This window comes from Camellia sinensis, chromosome 7 (genome assembly GCF_055761805.1).
Source record: "Camellia sinensis isolate YWXY chromosome 7, ASM5576180v1, whole genome shotgun sequence".
NCBI lineage: Eukaryota > Viridiplantae > Streptophyta > Magnoliopsida > Ericales > Theaceae > Camellia > Camellia sinensis.
Window position 1 is genome coordinate 131,147,010 of NC_138967.1, and position 16,621 is coordinate 131,163,630.

Here is a 16,621-nt window from a genome sequence, read left to right on the forward strand (position 1 = left end):
AATAATTTATCCCTAAATATCTAATTTCATTGCTAAATATACAACGACACTTTTGACAACTTAAATATTTTGTTCTTAAAAATTAATTTTATTCATAATTTTTTATTTTTAAAATCTTGATTTGTTGTAATGATTTCATGCTTACCACTGTGTGACCAACCATTTGGTGATTTTTTTTAGGGATTAACAATTTTGATTTTTATTGAAAAGACCCTAGCACTGTTTGATTGTATTCCTAATGCATAAAGCATTTTATAATAACTAGATGGAGTTTTCTTAAGTGTGCAAGTGCACACCATGTGCCACTTACACAAAAAGTGTAAGTGTAAGGTGTAAGTATAAGTATAAGGTGTAAGTGGAAGGTGTAAGTGTAAGGTGTAAGGTGTAAGTGGGTTGCACATGGTGTGCAACCTCAAAAAATGTGTAAGTGTAAGGTTTAATTTTTTACAAAAAGTGTAAGTATAAGGTGTAAGTGTAAGGTATAAGGTGTAAGGTGTAAGTTGCACACCATAACCAAACCCTAACTAGATATAATGAATTAAAGCAAATGAAAAGGGTATAGATAAAGCATACCTTTTCATTAAACAAAAATTGTGCCTGGGTGGAAGAATTTCCTTCAGATGTTGACATCTTCTCCACTTTGGGGTAGAAGCTTATGAGCTTGGGTAGATTCTCGAGATACAAATATTTCAACTGACTGAAATTAATTACCTGACTTGAGAGTTCATCTTCATCTTTTTCTTCTTCAATTCCAACTATTGCTTCCATCATCTCACAATCAACTATTCGTAGTATCTGGAGTCGTGGAAATCCTCTTGCACAGGACAGGGATAAGAGATATTCCAGCCTACAATCTCGAATTGTTAATTCAATTAAATTATTGAAGAAGCCTGATGGATTTAGTCGATGACGTTCCATCAAAGACCCCTCTCCACCTCTGTCATGCAGCACCTCTTGTAAACCTTCAATTTTTTCCAAATGTAGCTCTTCAGCTCTCAGCAACAAAACGCTAAACTTGTCCATTAAGGAAACACCCGCAAGTTTACACGACTTTGAATAAGTTTTAGAAATACCCATAATCATACTCATACCCATATCCATAGCCATACCCATACTCATATCCATACCAATACCAATTGATATTTTAAATCTGATCAAGTTTTCAAAGCAGAAGTCCTTGGGCAATAGCATGACATTTGGTATGCGAATCTGCAAAGTGGTTAATTGCGTCAATTTCCCCAACTCATCAAGATTCACTTTGCTTCTTTCCTCCGTATGCCCAAACTCATGGTCATCTAAAATGTATAATTCTTCCAGGCGAGACAAATTGGATATGACACCTTGTGGAATCTCTCTGAGATTGTAACAATTTCCCAGATCTAACAACCGAAGACGGGTCAATTGTCCTATCTCGGATGGCAAAACCTCGATATTAGAACCTCGAAGGCTAAGTATTTCAAGGTTATTATTTAGATCCTTGAGTATAGCTATGTCTCCCAACACACAATTATCTAACCATAGCATCCGAAGGTTAACCAAATTTGCAAGAGATAATGGAGGCAACATACAGATTCTATTCAATTCTAAAATTGTAAGTTTCTCCATTCCACTGAAAAACCTATCTGGAACATTAAGCAAAGGATTGATATTCCTTTTCAATTTCATGGTCAAGGTGTGGAGTTGTGGACATACCAAATCATCCAGAAGCTCAAGAGTGTTGTCAAACCTTAATGACATTGCTGAGGAAGATTCGCATGTATCTTTCTCGGGCCACTTTTTGTCACCATGTTTTACTAGAATTTCCTTGCCATCATCTTTCGCAATTGAAAGAGCAACATCTCGAATGACATCATGCATTTTGACAAAGTTTTCATCTTTGCCTTCTAATAACAAACAAGCATCTTTGAGGATATCGACCACTGTAAGCACTCGACGGCTTGCTCTTCTTAGTGTATTTGTGTTTTGTCCAAGCAAACTTCTCGCTATGCAGTGTCTCGCCAACACTTCAATTGAAATATTAGTATCTTCAGGAAAGAAACAACATAGCAAGAAGCATGATTTTGCATCACTAGATTCTAACCAATCATAGCTTAACTTTAACGAAGCATACACCTTTGGGTCGATTCCCGCAATATTCTTTAGCATGGAATCTTTGAATTGATCAAGTGCATCTTCCCAAACATATTTTTTCTTATCTTTCAATGCGGCTCCAACTGCAAGTATAGCGACTGGCAAACCTCCACACTCTTTACAAACTGCATTAGCTATATTATGGAGTTCAACAGAGTCAACAGAATTTCCCACCTTCGTCTTGAATAGGGACCATGCTTCTTTCTCTAATAATACTTGCATTGGAACATAACTATTAACATGCATCTTTTCCAACACACCTCGGATTTGAGACGTTATCACAACTTTGCAACAATTGTTTCCATCAGTGATAGGAATCCCTATTGTCTTCAAGTCCAATTCTTGCCACATATCATCCAATATAATGAGATTTTTCTTCCCATTGTTCAATCTATTCCACAATTGGTTTGCTTTTCCCACTTCAGTTTCCCCTTTTAGTTCCAGATTCAAGCGATCAGCGAGTTGCCCTTGAATATTGCTCACACATGCGTCCTGAGAGACGACTGCCACCACAACTTCATTAAAAAGTCCATTTTTCACTTGTTTGCCAATCTCTTCGACAATTGTCGTCTTACCAACGCCTCCTGTTCCATATATTCCAATCATTTTAACATTGGAATCTTGTAATGCCACCATGATGTTATTGAAAACAAATTCTCGCGACTCAAAATTTGCATAGTTTGCACTTGATGATGGGAATTGAAGTTCTTGAGCAAATGGCTTAGGATGTGCAACTGTGCTAAAATTGCCACTCTGAGTGAGATTTTTTACTTCTTCCATCTTGTTTTCGGCATCCTTGCTTATTCGGTAGCGCGAGATGTAATCCGGACATGAGAATTTAAAGCACTTCATGTTTTCGTCAATAGTATTGCCTTCCTTTATTTTCTGAACTCTTTCTTCCACCTCTGCTAGCCAGTTTAAAACAGGTTTATCAACTTCTTCACCACGAGTAATGGCTTCATCAACTTTTTCGTCGATTTGTTTTTTGTGCTCTTCCAGGGTTTTAATTTCAACTTCCAGTTTCTTCTGCTTCTTCTTGTACTGAAAAACAAAACCAACGTGGAGCACCACTAATTGGATCACGGGCTCAACTATTCTCCCTGCAATTGCCCCTACAATTGAAAATACACCTTGCTGGGCACTCATTTTCAATCCACTTCTTCTCTTTCTTTTTTTTTTTCTTTTTCTTTTTCTTTTGACCTTTTTTTTTTTTTTGCAAACAAATATTGAAGAAGAAACTAGGTTGAGATTCGAATTTCAGAGGATAAAGCTTTCTCAATCTGTATCTGCAGGTAAAACAAAAATTGAGATATCAAAGAAGAGAAATAAAAAGTGAAGATAAAATTCTCACGAAAAAGAAATTAACATTAACTAAGTAGGAAGACTTAATTACCTAAAAGTTCTATTTGTAAATGTTATGGTAGTTTTGATCCTATCTAAAATTTTTTGAATCAATAAGTCCTATTTAGTAAAATTGAGAATATTATCAGTTTTTCTTAATTTATAAAACTAAGAACATTATCAATTTTGCATAATAATGTTCTAGATAATTGTTTCACTAACTGATAAAAAAAACAAAGTATGGAATTAAATGGTTTTGCCGTTTTACTTATTGGTTTGATTCAATTATCCAATAAAATTGAGAACATTATCATTTTTTTTCAATTTTAAAACTGAGAATATTATCAATTTTTTTCAATTTTAAAGTTTTTACTATTTTTTTTTTCAGTTTTGCACATCAATATTTCATCATCATACTCTCTTTATAGACACAAAATTTTTAATTTTGCACAAAAAACATAATTCAGTTTTTTTCAATTTTTTTTAATATATATATATATATATATATATATATTTTGCATATAATTTAATATATATATATATATATATATATTCAGTTTTAATTTTTGAAAGTCAAATCATCATGTTCCTTTATAGATAATCATAAATGATGAACAATCATTATTCGAAGGGCAATTCTGATTATTAAAAATTTAATGGACTTGAAGGTCTAAAGAATCTTAATTAGGACTTAATGGAATATAAATTCATAAATTAAAACTTGTGTGTAAATGCCCAAAGTAGAAAAAAGAAAACTGATAGGGTTATTATTCTGCTTAATCTATTTTGATGATCCAAATTATTCATATTTTAGGGTATATGCAACATATTATTCATAAAAAATAAAAAATAAAAATAGATTAATCGGATATCTATAGTCCCATGATCAAGTCTTAATTATTTAAAAAAAATTACCAAAAAATCATACTAACCGTTTATTTCTTTTTAAAAAACAAATGATGTTGTTGTGTGGTTAAAAATGTCTAATTAACTTCTTTTTTTTTTTTATATAGACGATTTACTCAACAAACATTAAAATATAGGTAAAATATAATTATAATTCATTCAAATTTCAACCACTTTTTTTTTTTTTTCATTTCCAATCTGTAATTAAATTCATGATTTAAGCAGTCTTAAAATATAGATGAATAATACTAAGGCCTTGTTTGGCAGAACTTCTCCGAATATTTTATTGACCAAACCAAATCAAGTCAAACTTTAAGACTCATTAAATAGGATCAGTTATATTTTTTTCTATGCCCATTTCTTAAAATTATTTTTAGTTTGTTTAAACAAAAACAAATGTCAGGTCACTTCGCTTGTTTTTCAAAATCTATTTTCTACATTTTTTGGAAACGAAATATAAACCATTTTGATTGAAATAAATACCAAAACATATTTGGCTCAAAAAAAAAAAAAAAACATATGAATCAATGAACACTCAACATTTTCTAATCCTTTTGAATTGGGAAAATCTCTGTTTTTTTTAGTTTTTGAAAATTATCTGAAAGTTATATGTTTTTTATATTTTTCATTTTTAGTGATTTTTTTTAGATACACTTAATGTAAATGTACTTAAAATGAAAAATATTTTTAAAAAAATACATAAAAAAAAAATCACTAAAGACAAAAAATAAAAATAATACTAATAAATATTTTTTATTTTTAGTAATTTTTTAAATTTTTCTTTACAAATATTTTACTATTTAGAAGCCAGTAGATTAGATGTATCTAAAAATTAATTTGACAAAATTTATAAATAAATAAAAAATATTAAAGACAAAAAATGCCAAAAACAAAAATATTAAAAATTAATTTTGAAAATTGAAAACTAAACAAGGTGTAAGTTTATAAATATAATAATCACTAGGGTTAGTAATGGCAAAATATAATAATATTTGGTGGCAAAATTGTAATTTTAATAAGGGAAATGTTTGAGAGCTCTAGGGAGAGAGCTCTAATAGTTCTAAGGAAAATGTCTCGTAACTCAAATTTTGTGACTCAAAAGTGGCTCAAATGGTCAAAACGACGTCATTTTGGCCATTTTTATGTTGTTCTGTACTCGAAACGACGTCGTTTTGGCCATTTGAGCCACTTTTGAGCCACAAAATTTGAGCTACGTAACATTGTCGTAGTTCTAATTTGTATGTGGGTCCTATCTGATATGATATTTTAATTCTTTATTATTTTTTTTAATTTTTACATCACTAGAATTCAATTAAAACTCTAATTTTAGGGGATGAATCACTACAATTTTCATAATTATCATAGAATTGGAAAGTCACTTCTCCCCAAGTTGTTTCGAGAAGCCGCTCTCCGCGACTTCAGCAACAAAGTGGACTTCAATAGATGCACTTAAGGTAGAAATCCCTCTAAAAAATATTACCAAACAAATATATGTTTTGTACGACTTATGAGCTTAGGGGTCGTTTGAGCCTGATTTTTAAATTTTTTTGGTTATTTTAATCTATGTTAAATAATTTTATTTGAGATAAATTCTTTATTTTTTTTTATAATTTTGTGAGAAAAAAAAATAAAATGATTATGATTTGGATATAATATTTTATGCTTTTAAATCTTTTTTATCTTTTTGTAAGTTAATTTAGCCCCAACCAACATCCGAAGCGACCCCTTAGAAGTTCTACCAAATACTCTAAGGTTGTGTTTGGTTTATAGATTTTAGGAGGTATTTGAAAAGAAAAAAAAAATGCGTTTGAAATTATGTAAGATATAGGTATATTTTATTTATATTTTACATATTTTTTTCATTTTCTTTTTCAAATTCCTTCCTAAGTCCTTGAACCAAATGCAATCCAAAGCTATGTTTGATTCATAGATTAGTGAGGTGATTTGAAAAAAGAAAAAGAAAAAATATGTTAAATATAGCTGAAATATAATTATATTTTATTCATATTTTATCTTTTTTTTTCCTTTACGAACCTCTCTCTAAATTTATGAACCAAACAGTGTTTAATGTACATTGGGGCTCTCTCTACCAAAAACATCTTTTCTTTTCTTTTTTTAATTTAGAAAATATGACAAACACCAGAGAAACACTTAAGGAGAGATGAGAAATTGTAGATACTACAGAAAGGATTCACAAATATTTGTATGTTAATAACCATAACAAAATAGAATCCATTTAAGTGTAGGAAAAATTATTGAAAAGCCTCTTTCAAGAATTTTTTTAGTCATAAATATTATGGAAATAAATGTGATCCAATAAATTCTATATATGTATGAAATTGTATTAGAAATCCTTTTATTAAATTAGATGTTTTTCTATGACAGTTTCATCCTTATTTTGGTCAACTTGCTTATATTTTTATTTTTCTTTTTTCTTGATCAGTGAAAATCAATTTTTAATTGTTAGATTACCACCCATGGAAGTTAGCCACCTCATCCTTTACAAAGTCAAGTGCTTGCCTCTTTAATGTAATTCTCTTAAGGAGATTTAAACATAAAAAAATGCTAAAAATCTCAAAAATTCTATCAAAAGTTTTACCAAATGTCTCACATGGGTGTGGGACCCACATCACACCCATGTGAGACATTTGGTAAAACTTTTGATAAAATTTTTGGGGTTTCTAGCATTATTCTTAAACATATGACCTCCCTTAGGGGCTAAACCCTTAGGAAAGTCATAATAACCAACTAGGCTAGACCCAATTGATTACCATGCTCATATGAAAGACTTCTTTTTTTCTTCTTCTTTTTTTTAATGTATCAAAACTTTAAAATTTTATAACTTTTAAAATATACATTTGTCTTTTTTTATAAAATTTAGATTTTTTATAGGGCAAAATGTATTTTATCCCCTCGTGATCTGAGGTTAAAACACTTTACCCGTATAGTTCAAAAATAGCCAAAAAGGTCTCGTGTGATTTTGAACTGAAGTGCAACCATTAACATAATTAACTAGAGATGTAAAATGACTGTAACACTCTCTCTCTCTCTCTCCTTTAATACACATAATTTATAATATTTAAACATTAATTCAATTAAAACACAAGCAATTATTAATTCTTAATCATTTATTGTAATTCTTAATCAAAAGTTACTGCTATAGAAGAGGCTTAGGATGTTGATAACCTCAAACTCAACCAATTGGTTCAGAACTTGTAAACTTTTGAAGCAAACTTGACTTCAAAGAAAAAACAAAAAGAAATTGTGGCATTTTCTAGCACTCATGAGGTTGCCAAGAATCCGGAGACTGAAATTGATCTAGAATCCGAAATGACGGCTTTGTTTACCAATCAATTCAAAAAAAAAAATTAAGAAAAAGAAGCCTAATTTCAAGGACTCCAGTTCAAAGGATAAGGGTAACGACAAACTCAAATTTGTTCCAAAACCCGAGAAGAAGATAATGAGAGGACATGGAGTTAAGTGCTATGAATGCCAAGGGTTTGGAAATATGGCACTCGAATGTCCTTCCAAGAAGAACAAAAAAAAAAGGTGTCCATAGTGACATGGAATGATGAAAGCAAGTCAGAGCAAGAAGCTGATGAAGCAGAGTCTGGAGAAGATGGTGAAGGTAATATGGCATTCTACGCCAACATTCCTGAAACTAATCCAAGCCCAGTTTGGTTTGCACGTGGTGCCAGTCCCCATCATGTCCCTACTTTTGATGGGAGTAACTATATGTTCTGGAAGTGTCGGATGATGGTCTTTCTTAGAGCTTGGAATCCTGAAGGTTGGTGTACAATTGAGGAAAATATTGAAGCGCCATTTGTGATTGATCCTATATCAAATCAGAAAGTCACCAAGCCAGTTGGTTGGAGTGATGGTGAAAGAGTTGACATGGAGAGTAGTGAGCGAGTCCTAAATACTATTCGAGAATCTCTTTCTGAAGTAGAGCGACAACGCATTGCTCATTGTGTAAATGCTAACGATGCTTGGGATGTTCTAATGCAACTTCATGAAAGAACAGAGTCATCTTCAGAAGCATCTAGCTTTCCTCGCATAAATGCTCTAGTTGCTCAGTTGGATGGTCCCAAGGAGAGAGAGAATCAAAGGGAGGAAGTGCCTTCTCCTAAGAAAGTCATCGATGATGAATCATCTGAAAGTGAAGATGAACTAGATAGAGAAGAGCTTCAACAAGCTTATGAAAGTTTATACACAATCTCTCAACTTATCAAAGTCAAATGATAAACTCTCTATCAAACTCAATGCTTGTAAGAGTGAGAATGTCAAACTAGAGAAGGAGATTACCAAAGCTAGGAATGATGCCATCAAGATCTCTACTGATTGACAGGCTCTCTGTGCAAAACTCTTGATTTGTGAGACTGGAGGAATGAACTTCAAAGAATTTATGCCATCTATGAAGAAAAGATTGAATCTCTCGAGATGTCTCAAGCTGCTTTCGAAAAACTAGCCAGCAATAAAGAACACTTAAGGGTGCAAAGGCCAAAATTGATCTATCGAACAAAGGATCAAGATTGTTGGAAGATATCATAGGGTCTCAACAAATGAGTTCTGACTAGAGTCGGATTGGCTATTGTGGTGATGTTCCACAACATGGGAATGCTTCCACATCTCATGATAAAAAGACTCAAGGAAAGGGCAAAGAAAATATGCAACCTGAAGGTATTTTTCTTCATCAACCCAAAGTTGGTAAGAACAATGAAAAGGAGGTAAAAAAAAAATTTATTTGTCATCGTCGTGGTCGGTATGGCCACATTCGCCCTTATTGTTTTGCGTTGTTTGGTAGGGTGTCTCAAAGAGGTAGAAGAAATTCTAATACCTCTTGGGTTAGGAGACAACCCTACATGTCAAGTAAGAATACCATGGCTTAAAATGGTACTCACAATGCCAAGACGTCACCCAAGAATCATGATGATCCCTCCCTAGTCAAGACTAGAAAAGTGTAGGTAAGAAAGAGTGACTTGTCTTGTTTTGTAGTTCACATTGCATATAAAGCATGTGACTTGCGCATGTGGTATCTTGATAGTGGCTGCTCTCGTCACATGTTCGGTGACATGTCCTACTTCACGTCTTATGAAGGAAGAATTGTCACATTTGGAGATGGTAGCACCTCTAGCGTCATTACTAAGGGCTCTATAAGTGCTCATAGCCTTCCAAAATTGGATAATGTGTTGCTTGTTGACGGTCTTAAGACAAATCTCTTGAGCAATAGTCAAATGTGTGACTCACAGTCAAATGTGTGACTCACACCATGAGGTTTTATTTTCAAAATACAAATGTGAGATTTTGAAAAAAAAAAAAAAATAATGGAAAAACAATCTATGCCCATAAACAGTCTTGCATGGTGTGCGCACATTTGACAATTGTTATGGAATTGCCACCACAAATGATGCTACATGTCATTCGGCCACCATAAGCAATCTAGACTTATGGCACCAACGGTTAGGTCACATCAACTTCAAGGACTAAGATTGCTAATAAGGAGCTAGTGCGAAGAGTGCCAAAATTGAGTAAGTCGTTAAATCAAGTGTGGGGGCCTTGTCAAATTGGGCAAACAAACTTGAGCCTCACATAAGAAGGTGAACAGCTTTACTACCAAGCAACATCTTGAGCTAGTTCATATGGATCTTATGGGACCCACTCGCACTGAGAGCATTGGAGGTAAAAGATACATTTTTATAACTGTTGATGATTTTACTTGGTTTACTTGGGTTAACTTTTTGCGAGAAAAATCTGATACTTTCGTTGCTTTCAAATCTTTGGTCCTAAAGATTCAAAATGAACGTGGTGATACCATTCGGCGTATCATAAGAATCCAAACTGATCATGGTTGTGAATTTGAAAATAGTTCATTTTCGAATTTTTGTGATATGTATGGCATCAACCATGAATTTTATGCTCCTATTACCCCACAACAAAATGGGATTGTTGAGAGGAAGAACCGTGTGGTTCAAGAAATGGCAAGAGTTATGCTCTTGAGCAAGAAAGTTCCTCTCATTTTGGGTCGAAGCCTTAAATACCACAGTATATGCTATAAATCGTGTGTATTTGAGACCCAGTACTTTACAAACTCCTCATGAGTTATGGAAAGGGTTGAAACCCAATTGGGAATAAGTGTTACATTTTTAAAGATAGAGAGCCCTTGGGAAAATTTCACTCCCGCAATAATGAAGGTATTTTTCTAGGGTGTTTGAACTACTAGTAGAGCCTTTCGTGTTTATAATTTTCGTACTTTATTCTATCATGGAATCTATCAATGTGGTTGTAGATGACACAAGTTCTCCAATAGCATCCTTACATGAGGAGGAAGAAGGTAATTCTCAAGTGCCAAATGTGAATTCAACAAGCCAAGAAGAAGTTCAAGGCAAAGCTCAAGAAGATGAACAAGCACAAAATCACATGGCAGGCCCAAATTCAAGAAATACACTTGAAGGTGCAATCATGGATATTCCATCCTCTTCTATCCCTGTTTTAGAGCCATCATCAAGGGTGAAGCTGAATCATCCTATTCAACAAGTGATAGGAAGTATCACTGATCGAATGAAAACTCAAAAGCAAATTCGAGAGGAGGTATCACATGTGTGTTTTTTTTCTATAATTGAACCTAAGAATATAAAAGAAGCCATGGATGATGAGTCAATGCCATGCATGAAGAACTAGGTCAATTCAAATGTAACAAAGTCTGGACACTTGTTCCTAGACCAAGTGATGTTAATGTGATAGGCACCAAATGGATTTTTAAAATTAAATCTAATGAGAATGGTACTATCATTAGAAATAAGGCCAGGTTAGTTACTCAAGGTTGTACGCAAGTTGAGGGTGTTGACTATGATGTGACGTTTGCCCCTGTTGCACATCTCAAATCTATTTGTATCTTACTTTCTATTGCATGCTTTCTTGGAGTTAAACTGTTTCAAATGGATATGAAAAGTGCATTCTTGAATGGCTGGTTGAAGGATGACGCCTATGTTGAGCAACCAAAGGGTTTTGAGGACCCTAAGTTTCCTACTTTTGTCTACAAGTTAGACATGGCTTTATATGGGTTGAAACAAGGCCCTCGGGCTTGGTATGATAGATTGACCTCCTTTCTTGTCTACAATGATTTTCAAAGAGGTAGTGCGGACAAGACTCTATTTGTGAAACATACTATGTCACATATCCTTATTGCTGAAATTTACATTGATGAAATTATGTTTAGATCAATATCTAAATCTCTGGTCACATATTTCTCGGATTGCATGACACGTGAATTTGGAATGAGCATAATGGGGAATCTTCAAATTAAGCAATTATCGTCTAGTATGTTTGTATCTCAGAGCAAGTATGCAAAGAATATTGAGTCTAAGTTCACTCCTGAGTTTGCTAAACACGCATGGACCCCCATGAGCACGAGTCTTCACCTATCTAAGGACCCCTCTGGCACTGATGTTGATCCTACTCTTTATAGGAGCATAATATGAAGCCTTTTGTATCTCACAACAAGTCGTCCTAATATTGCTTTTAGTGTTGGTGTCTGGCCCGTTACCAAGCTTGTTCTAAAGAGTCTCATCTTTTAGCCATGAAGCGTATTGTCAAGTATGTGAGTGGGACTTGGAGGTATGGGATCTGGTTTTCCTCTGACACCATGGTCGAAATTACTGGCTTTTATGATGCTGATTGGATAGGGTTGTGCTAATGATTGCAAAAGCACATCTGAAGGTGCTTCTATCTTGGAAATAACTTGGTCGCATAGCATAGCAAAAAGAAAAATGACATCTCTCTTTCGACTGTTGAGGCGGATTACATTGTTGCAAGGAGTTATTGTACTCAGATGATCTAGATGAAGCAAATGCTTCACGATTATGGGGTAAACTAGCACGCACTCACCTTATTCTGTGATAACACAAGGGCCATCCACATTTCTTGCAATCCGATTCAACACTCCCGCACCAAACATATTGACATTCGTCACCATTTCATTCGAGAGTTAGTTAAAAAAGGTCTTCTTATTCTTGAACATGTTACTACTGAGAATCAAAGAGCTGACATTTTCACAAACCATTTGATCTTCTTAGGTTTGAATTCCTTAGAAAGACCTTGGGTGTAGTACTCATTGAATATAGTGCAACTTGTCGCATGAGTGGATGTGGGTCAGTTGGTCTTCTATATGCTTGGATGTTATAATTTCATAATCAGTGATGCTTGTCTTCTTTGCACGTAGATTTATTTGAACATCTCTCATTTTGTATGCAAGGTTCATTATTTGTAAGTTTTTCTGCTCATGATGAATGTACATGCTTATTTGTTTTATGATCTCATTCTGTACACATCCTTGAGTTGAGCATTTGCAGGGGTTTCCGCATAAGTAATCAAAGTTCTCTACGGGCTTCTAGCTTGAGGTCTTGTGTATCTCTCGAGAAATTAACCTATGCTAGCATATCTTGGGTGATGTTAAGTCTCTTAACCACCTTCCATTCTATTGCACTTCCATTGCTTTCCCCTCTTTTCTAATGATCTCAAGGCATGAGGAAATGGCTACCTTAGAGGCACCAACTAGGCTATCATTATATGTTTTCATTCGTCTCTGTTTTGGCTTCCATACTCTGTGCGTGAAAACCGCCGGTGAGTGTCCTAGAAAATTGATTTCCTTGACTAAGGGGGAGCTTTCGTCACTATTCAACAAATACCCTTTGATCACTAGTGGTTTGACTTTTCTCAATTTCGCTCAAACTTTCTTGTCGAAGGACCAACCATCAGATCACTACTAGGATTAATCCTAGCGAGTATGGACATTCAAGGATTACACACACACACACCTCCATATGAGACTTCATGTTTGCACTTGAGCTACGTATTCATGATTGCCAAATGTCTAGTTTTCAAAATTTGCAACTTACTTACTAATGATCTCATGTTCGCATTATCTATTTTGCAAGTTTGAAGGTCTCATGATGTGTGGATTATCTCATCTTAGTATCACATTGGTGCTATCTCTACTAATACATCCTTGTTTGAGGTGATGCTTTGTTGAATGAGTGATTTTGGATGCTTGGAAATGTGTCTTTGACGACAATAGGAGCCTCCTTGAATTTTTTGACACCACTCGAGCGATGGTTCTTGTGCTCGAATGGTAAATCCCTTCTCCGAGTACTTTTGCAAGTGTTTCAAACTTCTGAGAGTTGTTTTTATGCGCTTGATCAATGGTCCATGGGCTCGAGTGATGCCACTTGTTTTAGTTGGTTTGCTCGAGCAACAGAGTAGTCGCTCAAGCGGTCTGTGCTCGTTTAAATCGTCACTTCAGTCTCCTCTCTCTCATTTTTCCTCAAATCTCTTCTCTCTACTAGGTCTTTTTCACTCCTTTCTATTCCAACTCCTCTTCTCTCCATTTCTCTTGGATTTGTAACTCCCCAAGTGATGTTCATCCGTCATTGGTAAGTTATCTCTTCTTCCCTTATTTTTCGGTTCTCTTTCTTCTCACTACTTTTTATGGTTGTTTTGTGAGATTATCTCTAGATGTTCAGCTTTTTGTTTAGGGTTGTGTTGTTTCTATTATTTCTTGCTTTGCTTTAATTTAGTTCTCATCTAGGATTACCACTATGTGTGTTTGATTATTAAGACTTCACTTTAGTTTAAATTTTCTTCTTATTTGCTTATGTGTGTGTGTGTGTATGTCTTTTTATTTTTTTTATTTTTTGCTGTAGATTTTTTTTACCACTTGTTCTTGATCATGTTCTCTTTCTCTTATCTACAATGTTGATGCTTGCTCTTGTTTTTTGTATATTATTTCATTCTCTGATTACTAATGTGATGATTATTAACTATTAGTCTCTGTTGATTGTTCTTTGGGGGGTTGTTATTGGGGTTTTTGGTTGTTTCCTTGGTGGGGTTTCTTTGTGTCTATCTGGTTCTGTCTGGGGGTGGTCTATGGATTGGTTGTGTTTCCCAGTCTTTCAGTATTGAGTCATAGTCGAATCCTCCAAAAGGCGAAAGGCCACTGTTTCCCGTCCCTCATACAACACTGAGAAATTTCAATCTAAAGAGAAAGCCACTATGTATAAGGAATTCTATGTGTCTCACACAGTCCATCTTGAGCGTAATGTCCACCCCTCTTGTAATACCCCGAATAATGTCATTAACAGTAATTAAAATTAATCACCCTTAAGTGCCTTTAACCAAAATTAAGCTATTTGATTATACAAAATAATTAAATTAATATTTAGAAAGAATGTAGGGAATAAGTTGTGTACACATGAAATCCTTTGTCAAAATAATCATTAATATATGTAAAACAAATATTTAATTGAATTTAAATACCTCAAATTATCAAGGAATAGAAATGTAAATTAGTGAATAGAAACAAATTGGAAATGAAACAGTTGGTTAGGAATGTAAAGGAAAACGCATATGTCAAATTATAAGATTGATCAATTTCAAAACCTTTGTATAATTTTTGATGGATCAAATTAAGCTACGGAATAACTACCAACTTGAAATTGAAACATTTATACACCTTAGAAATATTAATTAAGAAACTTAATGTAGAGTATTTTGGGTATTTTGTAAGAAAATCAATCAGAATTAACAGAATTACATAAAATTAAATTAGCTTAATTGAGATTAATTTAATAATAGGAATCAAGAATTAATTGTAATTGGTTAGAGCTGGACATAATTAATTAATTAGAATTTATCTTTTATTTACATTATGTGAATAACGATTTATTTATTAGGGGACTTTATTTTGAATCAGAAATTATAAGCCAGATGACTTAAGAAAATATAATTGATAAGTTGGATCAGTTTAATTTCATATATTGAGCCTTATGAGAGTTTAATTAAAAATTTGATTCAAATTAGTAAAATTAGAATGATTAAATTAAGGCTTAATTGAGATTAATTAAGTGATGAATAATTAAGCTAATTATGATCAAGGATTAATCCTATTTATGTGAACCCAATCAAAATTAATAAAGATGATGTGTAGTTAGTAAATTAATCTAATTAACTCAACTTAATTAGAATGATGAAGAGAGTTTGAGAGAGTTTGAGAAAGTTCTCAAGAAAGGAAGCCATTGTTTTATTTTGCTAGAAATAACAAAGAGAGGGAAGAGAACTCATGTGTGTTGGGAACTGAAAGAGGAGAGATAGAGAATCAATTCTTAGAACCTATTTGCTGGAAATGGTGAATAAAAGCCAAGTAAAAAGCTAGGAAAAGTGAAGAATTGAAGAGGAGTTTAAGAATTTGTCAAGAGTTTAACAAATTGAAGGTTTTAGGTGAGAAATTAAAGCTCAAATTTTGCAATTAAGTCACCTAAAAGCTGCAATTTAGAGGTAATTGGGTTCAATTTCATGTAACTAAAAAGAAATTAGCAAGAAGATGAAGAAATTGAGTTAAATTTAAGATTATGGAAATAAATTGGAAATTAATTATTTTGGGTTTGATTTTTGTAGTCTTGCATGAAATTGAGTTTCATTTTACATACACGAGTTAATCCTACAAATTTTGAGTTTTAATTACACGTGTATCATGGATTTCTAAAAGATTTGAAGATTGATTTCATGTTTTGAAATATGAAGAGGTATGTTTTGGAAAATTATGAGTTTATGAACAAATAAGCTTAATCTTTAACTTAAACGAGTTTTACTGCAAATGATTTTAAATTGGGTTTAATATGAAGAAAATTAATAGAATAAAAAGTTTAGACAAATTAAGAAATAAAATTATGATTTGAGTTTGACAATCAAGAATTAGTTTGATTTGGATTCGAATTTTATGCATGCAAATGTTTTCTAAGGATTATACAATTTCAATTGCAAGTTTTGACATGCAAATATCTTTTTAAGAGTTTATAACTTTAATTTCATATTTTGTAAGAAAAAGAAAAAAAAAAAAAAACGAAGCTTTGGAATTATAGCGATCCCGGTTTCCCTCTCTTTATTTACTGTATTCTGGACTTACGTCCCGTGGAGTTGGTGGTTGTATGTCTTGTTGTCATCCTTTAATTCCATATGTTTGAGTTTTAGGATGTGTTGGGCATGTTTCGAACAAGTTGGTTGAGCCTTAGTCCCTTTCCTTGTTGCCCAGATTTTTGGTTATCCGCTCGAGCGGACCACTTCACGCTCGAGCAAAGTTTTCACACTTCCAGTATCTGTGCCTCTGCAAAACTTCTACAGATGTGTTTTTCACGCTCGAGCGGGTTTCCTTACGCTCGAGCGGGTATGTTAGCGCTCGAGCGGGGTGTTCATT

The 16,621-nt window shown here is 33.5% G+C and overlaps 1 protein-coding gene across 1 annotated transcript in view; it reads right to left on the bottom strand.

Annotated features, from left to right (window-relative positions):
• The window catches only part of LOC114288387 (disease resistance protein At4g27190), a 95,526-nt gene that overhangs the window by 56,864 nt on the left and 22,041 nt on the right, over positions 1–16,621 (bottom strand). The window contains exon 2 of the mRNA XM_082879384.1: positions 574–3,416. Coding sequence (XP_082735510.1) covers positions 574–3,276 — 2,703 coding nt within the window. The 5' untranslated portion in view covers positions 3,277–3,416. The remainder of the gene's footprint in view (positions 1–573; positions 3,417–16,621) is intronic.